Genomic DNA, 16,843 nt, shown 5'->3' on the forward strand with positions numbered 1-16,843 from the left:
AAAGGCTTTATGAAACGTGAAACCAATGCTTTACTTTATTTCCAGGGAAGAGAAAAAGATGTGATTATTTTGAGCTGTGTTCGTGCAAAGAATGTTCGAGGCTCTATAGGGTAAGATGAATCCCATGTTTTGTACGTGATATGATTCTTTTTCAGTACTGTAATAAAAGTATATCCATACATGGGCAACGTAATATTGCGTTTAATTTTGATTTTTGTTCTCAGACAGAGGTAATTGGAAGAGCATACTGTGTGCCTTTCTATGAAATCTTGCATCGTCCTTATGTTCCTTTTCTGTCTGTTTGTTTAGGTTTGTAAGCGATAGACAACGAATGAATGTTGCCCTAACAAGGGCAAGACATGCTTTGTATGTCTTTGGTCACATGGATACTCTGAAGGTAGTGTGTAGGTTTTTAAACGTTAGCAGCAAACAAAACAATTGATGTTGCTGATAAAAATATTGGAATTGAGATTCGCCACTGTAGAAACGAGGGGGAACCTAGGCCGAGTTAACTTCCCCAAAAACTTCTGGGACTGTTAATCGGGGCAGAGATAAAATTGGCCAATAGCTGACGGCGCAACCCCAGTAACGATTCCAGAAGCAATTGCGGGACGCATTTCGGCTCCAGTTCCCTTGTCCTTGGCGAGTTAATAGTGTCACAATGACTGATATAAAGATTCGTGGCCAAGTTTGTACCACATTTACAGCTTTTAATAAAGTAATTTAGCAAAGTGCATATTACTAATATGACAAAGGCTTCAAACACAGTTACGCAATTTATTGGTAACAAATTTAGTTTATGTGTGTGGACGAGCCCAACGACCCATCAGGGAAGAGCTTGTTCCCTTTTTACGCAACATGAAGTGCCTCCATGGACGGGATGCTAGTCCACTGTAGCGTTACCCCTCTGGATTTAATTCGCCAGTGCTCATTTATACATCCGGATGGAATGAGGCACCGTGAGACAAAGGGGTCTTGCCCAAGAACACAACATGATGAGCCCGCACAGTGGTCATTGAACCATTTGACCACGGCGCCCTATCCAAGCCTAATGGATAAGTCGGCTATTATTTATAAAGCTCAATACTGTTCTTGTCTTTGCTTGACAGGGTGATTCCAAAGATTGGGGAGCTTTAATTGAAGATGCACAAAAAAGGCACTGTTTGTATCATGTAGCATCTGCAGGGGATGTTCAGTCAGTTCTCTCCCTTAGTGTTAGGAACGATGAGAGGTCTCCTGCTAGAGATCCTCGGCAGAACCATCAGACCGGGTCAGCAAGACGACTTGAGAACACCAAAGTAACTCCTACACTGACAACGGAGAACCAAAGATCCAAAAAGACGGCTAATGGAACGTTCCAGCAAGAGAAAGCCCTTTCAAGGGACTCCAGTGGCAAACTGTCATCCTTTGATAATAACGTGATGAACCGCCATGCTGTGAACAGTGCAACGAATGCTCTGCATATTTCTTCCACGAATTCCGTGAGTACAAAGGAAGTGGATCGCCATAATGCGAGGGAGAATGATTCACGGCAGAGACATCATCAAAACAGCCCCGAAATGGAAGCACGTGAAAAGAACTCGGAAAGACGCGATCATCAAAAGCAACCTGAAAGTCATGCTAATAATCATCACCATCGACATCAGCATGTATCGAAGAGGCCGCATTTTTCTGAACGAAAAGAACAACAAGGACATCACCCTTCTTACAGGAGAGAACATCAGAAGAAAAGCCATGCCAAACACGATTATGTTCAAGACAACATGCGCCACGAGAGGCCAGCCTTGACTGAGCAAAGTAATAAGAGACAAAAGCTTAACGGTGATGGGGTTAGATCTTTTTCTCCAACTGCCACACATCATTCAGCAACAGCATATTCCTTGAAAAATAGTTCTGATAAAGAGAGGACTGGCAACAGTCAAGTTGGCAAACAAGTGGTTTCTCCCACAGGAAGCACTAAGCACTCTAAAGCAACTGGCCCTTGTAACCGTTATTTGGGTTCCTATGAAGACCACTTACATAAAGATGCTCGGCTGACAGCCGCAAAGGACTCGGGTTTGCAACGGGACACTATTACAGAAAGCAATTCATCCTTTCTTCCTTCATTTGAGTACGAAGATTTAAGGTCACCCTCCGCAACATCAAATTCTCCTACTGTCTCCCCAAGATCGCCGTCTGAAACCTCTGCTGGGCATTCTACAGTTACACAGACCACATCTGCGCAACAGTTTTCGAGATCTTGGCCATCGGTATCACGTCGAAATCATAACCAACTACCGTCACACGAATTTCCACAGCAATACGGACGATCATTTAATGGTAAACATACAACCTATTCTCCAGCCCTTCGCCCAACGTCATCTACATCAACTACTCAAACAAGCAAGGCACCTTCCGCAGTAGCATCCGATAGCATGTCTTGGAACCGGTCGGAGGTGTCAAGGCCCTCAATGTCACCACCATCACATGGAATGCCCGAGGTTGGTTCTACTAGAATTACCAGACAACCATCCTCTTCTAGCCTCTCAAATCACAGTGATCGTCCAATAAGCAGTCATTCACTTGGTCGCAGGAGTAGTGGACTGGATCCAGGAGCCGAACGAGCAGCTAACCTTGTAAGGGAGCGGCATCCTCCTAATACGGGACCTCAGATCATCCCACCAGCCTCGGCCCTATTTGGCCGTAGAGGCAGCAGAGGCGCTCATGCCGCGAGTGGTGAAGAGGTTGAGAGGCTGAGACAAAAGGGAGTCGTGGCGGCACAAGGGCAACAGAAGAAGGATGGCAAGGATCATTCACGGAGAAGCCTAAATAAGCAGAAGGCAAAGTGGGGCGAAAATCTGAGGTGCCACAAAAGTTGGAACAAAAGGTGATCTTTGGAGGTTGACGAGTAGTTTTTGCAGGCTTTTCTGCCCTAAACTGTTCACTTTGAACAGTGCCCAGTCGGCAGGCATATCTTGTGCCCAACCCTACCTTGTTGTCCTGTCATTGTTCGTCTTGTAAATGTATTGTAAGTCAGAAAGCATGATTTCGAGAACACATATATGATGACATAAACAGAGGCAAGCATCTTGGCGTGTAAGAGTAACAGTAATCTTTAAGTAGGCTGTGCCGATACACTTCCGTTGAGTGTGAAGTACAGGGGAATTTCATATTACAGTCGAAGCTCTCTTTTCCAACACTCTTGTAAGCGGACAGTTCCAATCTGAACTATCCGCTTGAGCGGTCAGCGATGGTGATTGCTGCTTCTTTTTCTCCGCAGCTTTTTGCTGTTTGCTTCTTTGTTCGCCTGTGTTTGTTTGTGTACCAATAGACTTTTTATCACAGGCATTGAGCTTCACTATATCAGAGGAAAGTCAACATCGTTAAAGGGGTATAAGAGGTTTAACTATGTGCCCTTCTCCATTAGTGTTTTGCCTTTTGTGCTTTTTCTTCCATGTTTCTTTCTTAAGGCCTTTGTATTACTTTACGTATTATCTCCTACATCAACAGCATGCTTTTGAATGAAGGAAATAAAATACAAACTGCCCGCTTACAAAAACCTTTTTTGTCAACTAACAGCTTCAGCTGGGGACACATATTGCTTCCCGAGAGTGTCCGCATAAGGGAGCTTCGACTGTGTTTTGGTTTTTTGGGTGACCACTGACAGTTTTAGTTTGCTGGTTGAATGAGTAGACCTACTGCGTGCTTTGAGTTTTGTTTGTCAACTAGTACCTACCCACTGAGTATCAAGCGTAACCTGTAGTTTAAAAATATGACAGTGTTAAGAAAGGTCTATCTGCTGTAAAGCTACATGATCACAACTGATGCGACATGTCTTGGTAGGAACATGGCATTTTATAACAAGAGAGAATGAAGGGATAAAGAGAGAATCTTAGGGCGTTGGACAGGATATGTAAATTTCACTTAAGTAATTTTGAGGTTATAATTAACTATATGTAATGGTGACTGTTGAATAATCTCCTGGCAACACTAATTAACAAATCGACCACAATTTTCTATGGTCTATACTCTTATAGACCATAGAAATGACGTCATAAAATGTTCAAAACTCAAGTGGAAAGCAGCTCATGGTTCCACTGCAAAGTTTTGAACATTTTATGGCATCATTTCTATGGTCTATTGGAGTGTAGACCATGAAAAAGTGTGGTCGATTTGTTTTTACAATAACCTTTTTTTTTTTTACGAAAAACCAAAAACAAAACAACCGGCGCTACTACGTGACATGTTGCGTTATTTCTATGGCCTATACTCTCATAGACCATAGCTCTCGACCAAGCAGCGCGCGAGGATTCGCTCAGTTATTGTAAAAAAGTTTACGGACCTCTCCGGAAACAATCCTCCTATTCATCCTTTCAAGCGTTTAATCTGTCTAGAAATAACTTTGGTGAAATTCACATACCCCAAGGGCCAAACCTAAAGTTTCCCTCTCCTCTTATTCTGTCTTGGTTATACTTATAGTTACATGTGATTTATCCGTACATATTTTAGGTTTCATGTTAGGTTAAGCATCGTGTTGCATCTGCTTATGTTTGTTCTGGGATCTAATTCGTGCTTTCTATTTGTTTAAACGAACAGTAGTATAGTATCCAGTATTATAGTATCTATGAGAAAGGTGCGTTTGAATCGTGCTAATCCGGGTCAAGATAACTTATTTCTAAGAAACAGATATTTTTTGTATATAGAAAAATGGATATTTACAAAGAAGAGTGGTTATATTAAGCACTGTACATATTTTTTGGTTACAGTTTTACTCTTATATTTTGTTGAAATAAATCGTGAAAACGTTATATTTTGTGCACACGTTTGCGATGGGGCGAAATTTGAGAAGTTGTGTGAAGGCAGCGATTTTTACCGAATTTGAAAAGAAAGGGGGAACTGATCTCAAAGAAAGGGTGATATATCAAATCTGTAAAAATCAGTAGGTTGTATAATTCATCCATTCCAGGAAAACATTTATTTTGGGGATGCTATGTTGTTCTGATATTTCAGAGGGCGGAATTTGGCATTAATTATGGCAGGAAATTTAACGGTGCTATGCTCTGAGGGGTTCTATTCTATGGATCTGATGGTGTCATGTCTCATTTTAACGCAGGTTGTGTTACAAACGTTTTCGACATTTTTTGTCAAGGCAAATTTGGTGTCGCTGAGGATAAGAGAACTGACCGCTTACCCGAGTACCAAAATCCTGGTTAAAGTATGGTTAACCAGGGTGCTTGCCTGGTTTAACCAGCCAGGCTTTTCAAGTTGTCAAACAAGGCTTACCAGGCTTTACCATATGTGCAAAAAGCCTGGTGAAGCAGGGTATTCCTGGTAAGCCTGATTATCCTAAAAACCAGGCCTTAAGACAACTAACTTACACTTTGGAAGGTCTACCATAGTTTTGTTCGGGAGCTCATTGCCCTCTATGTGAAGTCAACTGCACTGTTTCCAAAGGACATCCTGGTAGAAGTTGGCACAATTGCTTGCGTTACCTGTCAACCATCCTTGCATGGTATCTTGTCCTCATATGAGCGGAGAGTAGCGTTGGTTCCCCGTTATATTGAAAGCAAACTCGATACAAAAGAAATGTGGTTAGAATATCACGTAGAGCACTTATAACACTGAGAAGAATTGGTATTTTGTATCTTTGACCTTTAACTACAGCATTCCATTTGGTATTGTTGAACAGCTTGACGATATTTTGCCTGTGAGCAGGCTCGCTTTTGCGAATTCGGGAAAAATTTCGGCGGCGGAGCCGCTGTTAGGATATTCAAAGGAACTCATGAAATAAATCAGCGGCTTTTCTCAAGCATCGTCTCCATGAGTAGGGTGCTAGTTACCACGCAGTTACTTTGGAGGTTATTAGGAGTGTATGGGAGAGGTTATCTTCAAATATACTTTTGACGGTCCTTTATCAAATAGTACCTGCATTTTTTCTTCTAGAAATACTTAGGCCTCTTGTACGTTCCCCTGGAGACTTCACTCCAGTTCCTGCCCTCTGAACAATCCAATCCCATATTATTGTGCCCTGGGAAGTATTTCAAGAACATTTGGTGCTTGCTCAACACATCTGCACCTCTTCGCCTTGTCTCTGACCCTCACAGAAGGACAGACTTCAGAGGACCAACGTAACTTTTTTTTTTATTATTTATTTATTTTTTTTAATAACATTTATTTGGTTACAACACTTCTACTGACAATACTTACATTTACATAGAGGGAAAATAAAAACAACGTACAAGAGATAAAGGAAAAATACAATGTTACAGCATTTACAACTAATTAAGCCTAAACAAGTTTTACAAATTTGACTACTATTTGCAAAATTGCAAAATAAAACACGATACAACAAAAACATAAGGAGTCTGTGTCCTACCAACTAAAAGGTGCTTTGCATTTGCATTTGTTTCTGCATCACTTTTAACTTTTGGAACTTTTGGAATTATTTAATAACAGCAAGTTTATTTGTCCGAGGGGCAAAGTTTAAGAGGGACCAACGTAACTTTAGTTCTCTTTCTCCTTTGGGTTTTTGCTTCCGAATCTAGTCCTGCCAGCAAGAAGTCTTACTGAATCAATAATTGACGTCTCATTTACAGTAAGCTCCATTTTGCGAGGAATAGTGATCTTCTGACCAGATTTAGGTATATTTTAAAATAGAGAACACGGACATGGCGTTGACTGGCTCGTGACTACCATGCGGTGTGCACAAGTAGTCCACGTGGTTAGAGTAAAGAACAAAGCCACATGAAAACCAGCTGTTACATGTTAATCATTATTTTGAGATAAATGATGCCGATAGGTGTTTTAGTACCTTGCGAGAAAATGTGGAATATGAAATGCCTTAAGACGGAATCCATCAGGAAATTGAGTATTTTTAATTTTCAGGGGACAAAAACTTTGTACCAGTATAATTTAAACAATATCGCATTCTTTTTTACATTATTAAAGGGCTATAGATGTAAATAGTTATCTGTAATAACACCAAAGAAAATTTCTTATGGTAGCCCGCGAGAAAAAGAATGTCAAATTTCACAAAATGACATCTTACACATGAAATTTTCAGAATTTTACATGAGAAATAGTCTTTGATGTTATTAAAAATAATAAATTAAATCTATAGCCCTTGAAAAATGAAAAATGTAAAAAAGAATGCGGCATTGTTTAAATTATTCTAGTGCAAGGTTTTTGTTCACTGAAAGTTCAAATTACTCAATTTCCTAATGGATTCCGTCTTAAACCCTTTCACCCCTAGACGGTCACACAATGTGGATTACATCCACGGACTCGAGATTTAGACGTAGATTATTTGACGTGATCATTTACTCTGGTAGTGAAATGCTGGGTTTTAAAAGGTACCTGAAGCGCTTGAAATAAATTGAACGGTACTTTTTTACCCCCCAAAAATCTATTGATCTATGTTATTCCACTAGGGCTTTTGATCATGTTGATTAGGCCTATTTTTAGCAGAGCTTGCCATCTTGCCTTTTCTGCGTGTTCGCTTGCCAACAAACTCATTTTCATCACAAACGTCCTAGAATAGAGAAGCGATTTTCCGTGATTTTTTACAAGTTTGGTCGAAGGCAAATACTATAAAAACTAACCATTAAAATTGAATACGCTAGCCATCAGTTGCCAAAGTTTCACGACGTGAGGTGTGTTTTCATAATTTGAAATTCCTATTACTTTTAATTTAGATTGCTCGGTTTCTACTGATTTCTTGTGACTAATATTTAAACGCAGAAAATTATAACTATACAAAATAACTTAAAAAGAAACCACCTGTCCCTTCATAGAGGGGTCCACCTAAATTGCCGAAATTGTGGCAATTAGGATGAATGTATGATTCCAGAATTGTTTTCCAAGAGTAATTAAAAATGTTCCAAAAAGGTAATTTGTCATTTCTTTTCTTTATGAATTCATTTCGGCTTTAAGCTTATCTGAACCTACATTTCATAACGTGGACTACACTTGAAGACTTGAGTTTGGTTTTCGTTTGTAATGTGATAAATGCAGTTTTTATTTTTTTGGTGTTTTTTTTTATGCCTTTTATTTCATTCAATTGTATTCGTTCCATTTCTCTTTTATAGGTCTTCACATTAAAGGATCGTAATTGTCAATTGGATGGTTTTCGCCGGATATTTCCAGGGGCGATGTCGACATAGTTTGCACGTAATCTTACTCTCAAGACGAATATGGTCACTGATATTTTCGTTGGTTTTTCTCTAGTTTCAGCTCTTATCTTTTTAGTGAGTGTCCCTCTAAACTCCCTTGTTTTGTTAGTGTTCTACAGAAACAAGCACCTTTGCAATCCACCGAACGTCTTCTTGATAAGTGTTGCCGCCAGCGATTTGTTTTGTTCTGTATCTACGCTTCCTTTTTACGTTGTAGCAAACGCCTACGGAAAATGGATTTATGGAGATGTTGGGTGCACATTGATCGCATTCGTCGCTTGTTTGTCGGGTTTAGCGTCGTTAATGCATTTAGCTGCAGCATCCTACGAGAGATATGTCGCTTTAGTGCATCCTCTAAACAGTCAAAAATTTACGGTTAGATACGCTGCTCGGATTTCGTTGGCTATGTGGCTGTACGCTTTGTTTTGGAGTCTAATGCCTTTGTGTGGCTGGTCAGGCTTTGAACAAGAAGGAATCGGCACAAGTTGTTCAGTGAGATGGAAATCACGACGCATGTTGGATTTGTCCTATAACATTTGCTTGTTACTGGCTTGTTATGTGTTGCCCGTAAGCGTCATGTGTTTCTCTTATGTGAAATGTTGTAGAGAAATTAAGACTGGAGCGAAATGTGCAAAAGAATTGTGGGGAAGGTCATCCAGCTTTACAAGAAAGACATTTGAAACTGAGAGAAGGATGGCTAGATTGTTTGGTGTCATGACTTTGGCTTTTCTTGGGGCGTGGACACCATATGCGGTCGTGTCTTTTATGGCTATGATTGGTGGACCTCATGTCATAAGTGACGTCGCAGCATCAACCCCCGCATTCCTTGCCAAAACGTCAGCTTGTCTCAGCCCAATTATCTATGTCTTTCTGTACAAAAGGTTGCGACGGCAAATTTATTCCTTGTTACGAAAGGCAAGAAGAGTTACACGGAGTAAATCAAGGGACTTGCCAGGCGGGTAGTCGATGAAAAGAAAGGACTTATTGGGAATGTGATTTTGAAGTGGAAATGAGCTTGTCACGTGACCAGCGATAGACTCCTTACTGGTGGACCCACTAAGCCCCGACGATTCCTTGGGCCTACATCGCGCAAAGGTTGGCCATTTCTCGTTGCTAATACTTTTTGAAGGTCAAAAGGATCTTATCTGAAATTTTATACCATTTATGTAGGATGCAGCGTTGACACCTTGTGGATCCCAGTATAATATGTATTATCAACAACTGAATCATTGGGTAATGCAATTCTAGAGCTCTGATTGGCTAAGCCATCATGATGTATGAGCCATTATACCATGCTATCCAAATATGGTAACTGTACGTGTCTGCTCAAAATTAAAACAAGCTGAAAATCGGTTGTTTTTACAAATGAAGTCGGGAAGAATGTTCCATATTTGTGGGCGTTTTTAACAAAACAATTATTCCACAGTCTCGCTTGTTGGATACGAGATAATTATAGCCATCTCATATCCAACGCGCACTCGTGGAATAATTGTTAAATAAACATGCTATATGTGAACGTAATGAATGGCCTTGATGACCATGAATTTCTCCCTAGCTCAGTAGTTTCAGCGGTTTTACGGGATCGGTGATTATTCTTATGCAAGTTGGGGGAATCCTTTGTCAGTGAGGTCTCTCCTCTGTGACCAATCAGGCATGGTAATCATAGCGAGGTTTAGATTACGTTTACGGCAAACGTGAAATTGTACCACGTGAACAAGGCCCGTTTACTTGTCGTTTGCTAATCATTATTTCTGCACGGGAATAATTTCTTTCTCGTTACGTTCATATACGAGGTTTATTTTGGCCAGTTTTTATCCAGTCAGTGTAAAACGCAGACTGCGGAGTATTGTTTTCACCATCCACATGAGTGCCTGACAACAATAGTCCCATTGCTTTCTAACTCTAAAAACAATAGTCCGCAGTCAGTCCGCAGTCTGTATTTCACACTGACCGTTTTTATCTGTTCACTTTCCAATTTGAGAAATTCTTGGCTTGCATTTTACGTTTGCCGTTTTCCGTAAACGTGACTCTAAATTTCTCCAATAACAGTAATAATAATTTAATTAGAACAAAGAGAATCCTAACATCCTAAAGCTCAGAAAAAGTTCCGATTTCCAGATGAGATTCGAGCTCACAACCCACCGAGTTCTAGTTCCAGACCCACTATGGACTGGCACCTCAGCCGGCGTAACGGTTGAGATCTATGAGACCTCTGAGACACTCAAAGTCACACCACCACGGAGGGGTGAAAATGCCAGGGTTGGGGCTTCCTGCCATACACAGGCCTAAATAAGTCCGTCAGTCAGCCATATGGTTCAAACTGTCATTTGCGGCGTGTTATCAGTTGTTCGATTTGTGGCGTCTAGCATGCGGGCAAACTGAAACTTATCCTAAATTACATGGTCTGCTAAAAAAAGGTTTGTTAAAATGCATCTCAGTCGTAGATGTATTTTAGAACAATTTCCCCTCGGGAACAATTAGTCAATTAATGATTTCGCGCCCACAAAGATTGATATTGAAGGTACACATTCTCTTTGTCATAACTTCAAGGGCAATTTAGCACTTTCTCCTCGCAAAAACAAAACCATTCTCGTGGAGACCTAGGAACGGTCAGCCGGGTCAGGAGAAAAGGCACGACGAAAGTTTTTAAGCACAAGCACGGGCGAGTGTCACCAGACCATTTCCAAACTGCTCGGCAAATGCCGGCTCTTGATTGGGCGCAAAAACCCTTTGTAGTATTGTGCCCAATCAGCGAACAGTATCACTTGAGTCATTGTCGTACGTATGTTCGCACAAGACAGCTGTTGTTTTGCCATATTTTCCCGGTTCGTTCATCAGGGTTGTTCGTGGAAGCATACTTTCGTTTCTAGTTTCGTAATAATGATGAAGGACTCATTGATGAATGACCTGGAATAACGTTTCGGATGCCAGCAGCGTCTTTAAGGCTATGTTCACACTGGATAGCTTTTGCTGCTGACACGAAAAGCCCTCCGGTATAGTGTGAACACTTATCCAACATGTCACTCTCCACTTTGAAGACCAGAGCGGTGCAGCTTCGCTCTGTTACAGAAATCTTACCTAAATTACCGTTCCAGGGGCGGATCCAGGATTTTCTTTAGGAGGGGGTGCACTCGTCTCTTGCTCTACTTCAAAACCAATAAACCACATAGTCTTTTTTTTTGCAGAATACCAGTTGTATTAGAAAACCACAGGTCATCTCAGCGGGGAGGGGGTGCGCACCCCCTGCACCCTCCCCCTAGATCCGCCCCTGCGTTCTTTACATGTGTGAACATAAGCCCTTTCCGGTACGGTTTTGGTGCCGACGCAAGAGCTATCTGCTATAATGTGAACATAGCCTTGATCTTCGCTGTGCCCACTAGCTGAATTTGCTTCTATAACCAGCAAATACCACTGTTTTGGAGCAGGAAAAGATCACAAGAGACCCGTTGAAAGGAGATGATACCCTTTGTTGTAGTCGAGCAGCGTTTCATGAGAAAAACGTCTGATTACACGTTTAGGGCCTGTTTACATGGAGGTGGGGGACCCCAGATAGGTGAGGTAACATGTGGCGGGTGACCCCACCTATCATGTAAACGTGATCAAATTAAAATGAAGTTATATGAAAAGGCGGGTTATCCCACCAAAGCCGCTTACCTCACCTAACTGGGGTCCCCCACCTCCATGTAAACAGCCCTTAGAGATGGTTTGAGCTCCTGTGTAAACAACATTTCGTAAACAAGGCACTTAAATTTATTTATTCTATTCGATTTATTTATCCTGTGCCAGAATAAATTTGAGTGGCTTATTTACCAGATTTTGTTTTACAAGAGCTCAAACAGTTGTTAAACTTGCAATTAGGCTCAATTAGCGAGAAGCTTTCCTATTTGCACATTTGCATAAAAAGCACCCACGATGAATGTTATCTAACGCCTTGTAATGAATTCACATCTGAACTCTTTTAACATCTTTGACACTTTTTTTTATATAATTATTCTTGACAACGATGTTGGATATGTTGTGGTTCAATTTTATCCTTGGTTTAAATTTTCTTTCTGTTTCAAACTCATTATCATACATTAGCATATCCAAAAACAAAAGTAAAGAAAATTTAAACCAAGGATGAAACTGAGCCACAACAGATACATCAAAACATCGAATAAAAGCAGGTCCACAAAATGGAACATTTTCTATCTCTCTCATTCTGACACCTTAAACCGTATCTTCTCGTGAAAACAAACATAACCACTCTAAGAGTTTTTTGCTTTCAACAATCTCGTTGTGCTGTGATTGTATCGCCTCTAACAGACGTCATCTTGTCACCTTCTTATTCATTATTAACTGTCATTGAACCCCCTACCCTGCAAGAGTCACCAAAACCTTCATAGTTAACATTCCTCATCTTCTAGCTTCTACAGTCAAGAAAGGTCAAGCGTACCCCCGAAGATTTCATCAATGAATTTATTATTCGATGAATCCGTTGGTAGTAGAAGATTTCAGATTCATATCTGCATTTTTCGTGCGTAATGAGCCTTGAATTCACACGCGAGGCAGTTAATTAAATATCTACCAGCTCAATTTCTCAGATCTTGATGTAAATGTCCTTCAAGCAATTTTAACCATTCAAAGATTTTCAATCTGACCAGATGCAGAGAAGTTCTCGTAAAATATTCACTGCTCATTACGCATGCAGGAATGCCGATTTGAATTTGACACTTGTAATGGAAACGACTAACGGATTCATTTTTCAAATAATCAATTCATTAATAGAATTTTGGGGGTACGCTTAACCTGCCTTGATTGTAAGTTTTGGTGAAGACTACGACTATTGTTCACAAGTCATGATCATGTCAGCTCAGAGTGCCGCCAGAATTACTGATCGTGGCTAGATATTTGTTCTGTTCCTTACGAACACACGCCATAAAACGAACCTGTCGTCGCGTTCTTTTGTACAGAAAAAAGTAAAGAACAGGATTGTAACAGTTTGATGATTTGGCAAAGTATGCTGGTATAGATGCTGTGATGTCACTGATGACGTCAGGTCCACAGATCATTGAAATAATAGATACAACAGCATATGGTGTCCAGGCCACGAGAAAAGCCACGGTCATTAAGCCAAACAAAATGACCATCTTTCTCTCTATTTCGAATGTTTTTCTTGTAAAGGGTGATGTTATTCCCCACGTCGTTTTCGCTCGCCTTGCCGTTCTGTTTATCTCGCGACAGGTTTTGTAATAACAGACGACTATGACGCTTACTGGTAACACAAAGCAAGCCAATATCAAACAAATGTTATATGAGACATCTAGCTTAGTTTGTGACTTCCATCTAACTGAACAACTTGTCCCGATTCCTTCTTTTTCAAACCCTGACCAGCCAAACAAAGGCATTAGACTCCAGAACAAAGCGTACATCCACATAGCAAATGAAAAACAAACTGCTTTTCTCCTTGAGAAAGTTGGGTTCTTCTTATGGAGGAAAACTAGTGCATGATATCTTTCGTATGAGGCGGCTGACAGATTCATCAATGAAGTCAAACCGTTCCATGTAGCAATGAACCCGATTATTTTGCATCCGCTGTCCCCATAAATCCATCGTCCTTGAGTATTTGTAACGAAAATCAATGGCAAAGTAGTAATCGAGTTAAACAAATCGCAAAGCGCCACGCTAGCGATAAAGATATCAGGAGCGTTTAGAAGCTGTCTCTTTCTATAGAACACAACACAAACAAGACTATTCAACAGCACACTTGTCGCAAAGATAATGGCCGTTATAAAAGCAAAAACTAAGAAATACGCTGGCAAAACCATGTCTGTTGTGGCGTTCGCGCGCAAGCCCTGCAGTCTTGAAAACCACTGAAAAAGAAAAAAAAACCCCAGTCAAACAAAAACGTAATGATATACCAAATCCAATATCTTAACACTGTTCTTTAAGTTGTAAATGATGTGTTAAGATGTTAAAAGTTCTAAAATTTGCAAGAATTAGCTAATTAGCCACTGTGTGGACGTCAACCTTGTTCCCAGGGCTTTTCCTCCAAAAATTAGGAAAAGCCCTGGTAACGAGCTTATGTTGACGTCTCTTTTTTGATTTAGACCTCTGCTTACAGGCTATTGTTTATTGGCAAATCTATGTAGGTAACTTTCGTACGCCACACTTTTGCAAAAAGTAAGTGGCTGATCCTGGTCTAGTTTATGCGTCCAGGGGTCTTTTTAGCACTGTATAAGCGATGACTACTCCGGACCCGGGATAGATCGCACGTTAAGTGTGACATGCGTAATTCTAAAGATAGCCACCAAAATTAACCACCACAACGTGCTGTACGTGCAGTTGACTTAAAGAAACCGCTTCGAAATCACCGTTTTTATTTGTGAAAAGAGCTAAAAAAAGCCCAACCCGACATGGTTTCGTGTCGGCGCAAGAGCTATCCGGTACAGCGTAGACTCAGCCTAAGCCGTGATTTCGTGATTTTACTTATCGCCTACATTCGGTTTCTAATTAATGTTATCGCTTAGGATTCCGGAAATGCTGGATTTTTTTTTCATGACTTATCATAAGAAGTAAGGCATGTTCGAGTTTGGATTCGAGTTCGATAGTTAAACTTTGACTGAGTTACCCTTTACAGCGTGGATTAGATGTAGTAGTCTTCCCAAATGATAACAGGCTGCATTCGACAGTTTAGGATTAAGGTCTGTGTGACTTTGTTATGCGCTAGGTAGTTACCCAAACGGAGAGATCAAGTTGGTGTCCATCCGAGGATCAAGCAAGGCGTGTCATTGCGGGAATGCCAGGGGTCAACGTTCAAGAGTTCATAAACCGAGAGAAACACAATAGTTATTTATTCCGAGACATGGAGAGCTTAGATTGCTTTCTAGGCCCCCCATTTTAGTGCAGTGTCACACACAGCTTTAACATTCAAAAGTACCTCATTCACAAAACAGGCTGTTTAATTAAACTGAAGAAACTTGTTAAAAGATAAGTAGTGTTCAGATGCTCTAACATGAAACTAATAAGTCTCCGAAGGATCGACGGATTCTTAGTTTAAAATTTTATGTCACATGCAAACCAAAAGAGTCATTGAAACACTTTTGTCGAGGAATAAGAACAACAAATGCTTAAAAATTTTGTAAAATATGTTTTTTCTTTCTAAAGATACACCTAATTGCAATAACGTTGTCATAGAAAAAAGCAAAAAGCAGAAAGCCAAATAGGAATTAATTAGCCATGTGATTTACATTTGCGTATTTTAATAATTTAACAATTATTTAAGAAGTCATTCACAATAACAAGAAATAATTCTGTAATTCCGCGCTGTAAGATTCCGCACATGAAACACTGATGTGTGTAACAAAAGGGTCCTGACAAACGAAGCTTGGTTTGTTGCGCGGGAGAAGGAACTGGCGGAGGAACGCCTCACCCTCTCCGCGATGGAAAGTCCTGCCTAAACCCCTGATTTGTTGCTTGAAAATTGTGATCTGATGGTGTTGTGCACTACAAACCATACGCAGACTGGCTTTTCTATTTAGCATTAAACGAAAAGACGCGTCGCGTTCCTGGAATTTACCTCAGGCTATATTTATTGAAAAAAATGGAGCCATTTTTTCTTTAGTAGTTATCCGATGTACGTTTGTAATTAGAGCACGTTTGAAATCCGCTAGATGAATCAGCCTCGAATTGCATTAGAATGACACCAAGAAACTGATGCAAATGATTTGGCTTCCATATTACGTGATTGATATTCAGCTATAAGCGTGTGTGTTGTGAATGTTGCAAGAATGATAATTTAATGCTAATTAATTCCTATTTGGCTTTTTGCTTTTTTCTATGACAACCTTATTGCAATTAGGTGTACCTTGACAAGTCTTTATTCTTTACCCATAACAAAGAAACCCTTAAGAAATCATTGGTAACTGAAGGTATAATCGTTCACGTACAAAACTTTAAAAACTTTACAACTTTTAAAAATTATTAGCGTAAAGAATAACCAACAGTGCTCGCTATTTTTTTAAACGAAAAGTTCATGGTAAATATCCAGCAGCGAGAAAAATTAAAGAAATAAGTTAACAGATATGGTCCCAAATTTCTATTTCCTTATTTTCTATCCCAAGGAAAAAATTGGTAGAATTATGGAGGGTAAAAGGCCCCTATGCCATTTAGTCTTAGCGTGGAGGCCCTTCCTAAAACAACAGTATACAGCTTTTTCAAAAAACGTTGTCGGGAGAAAAGGAAAAAGTCTTCAAGCCAAGATCGGACCGCAAGGTAACGTGGGTTGTTTGAAATCCGTCTTTCGCTCGCAAACAATCAGTCCACTAAACTAGTCGCTGATTTTATTCGTCATTTATAATGAACCATATTTATCATTTCAGTTTTTAAAAAAGCACAAGGTAAAAGTACGTTTCAGTCGAAGTGCCTTCTTGCTTATTCTCATCTTTGAAAGCAATTTTGTTAAGCTAATTAGCAAGGAAAAATGACATTGAAATTTTATATTTTATCAATTTGCACAACCAAGAGCCATAATAGTCCTATTATGGCTCTTGGCACAACGTAGTAACCAAGTGGGCAAAAAAATATTATAAACAAACCTTTCTCCGAATAATGGTTCCTACTCGAGCATTAATTAAAGCTAGCTAAAGTCTACTGCAGATAATATTTTGCACTACACCGGCATGTGAGAATGTATGGACAACCACATCGCCTTT

At 40.1% G+C, this 16,843-nt stretch overlaps 3 protein-coding genes across 5 annotated transcripts in view; 2 read left to right on the top strand and 1 right to left on the bottom strand.

Annotated features, from left to right (window-relative positions):
* LOC140933463 (uncharacterized) overlaps positions 1-4,052 on the top strand; it is a 44,684-nt gene extending 40,632 nt beyond the window's left edge. For both annotated transcript variants that reach the window (XM_073383020.1, XM_073383021.1), the window contains 3 exons: positions 46-110; positions 310-397; positions 1,110-4,052. In XM_073383020.1, coding sequence (XP_073239121.1) covers positions 46-110; positions 310-397; positions 1,110-2,870 — 1,914 coding nt within the window. In that variant the 3' untranslated portion in view covers positions 2,871-4,052. The remainder of the gene's footprint in view (positions 1-45; positions 111-309; positions 398-1,109) is intronic.
* Positions 4,053-8,016: 3,964 nt separating this feature from the next.
* On the top strand, positions 8,017-9,135 carry LOC140935552 (melanopsin-B-like). The gene has a single exon (XM_073385112.1). It carries the CDS (start codon positions 8,172-8,174, stop codon positions 9,111-9,113), a length of 942 nt encoding a protein of 313 aa, XP_073241213.1. The 5' UTR covers positions 8,017-8,171; the 3' UTR covers positions 9,114-9,135.
* Positions 9,136-12,845: 3,710 nt separating this feature from the next.
* LOC140935559 (rhodopsin, G0-coupled-like) overlaps positions 12,846-16,843 on the bottom strand; it is a 13,052-nt gene continuing 9,054 nt past the window's right edge. For both annotated transcript variants that reach the window (XM_073385120.1, XM_073385121.1), the window contains exon 2: positions 12,846-14,002. In XM_073385120.1, the coding sequence (XP_073241221.1) occupies positions 12,998-13,957 (960 nt within the window). In that variant the 5' untranslated portion in view covers positions 13,958-14,002 and the 3' untranslated portion in view covers positions 12,846-12,997. The remainder of the gene's footprint in view (positions 14,003-16,843) is intronic.

The sequence above is a fragment of the Porites lutea genome, chromosome 4 (genome assembly GCF_958299795.1).
Source record: "Porites lutea chromosome 4, jaPorLute2.1, whole genome shotgun sequence".
Classification (NCBI taxonomy): Eukaryota; Metazoa; Cnidaria; class Anthozoa; order Scleractinia; family Poritidae; genus Porites; species Porites lutea.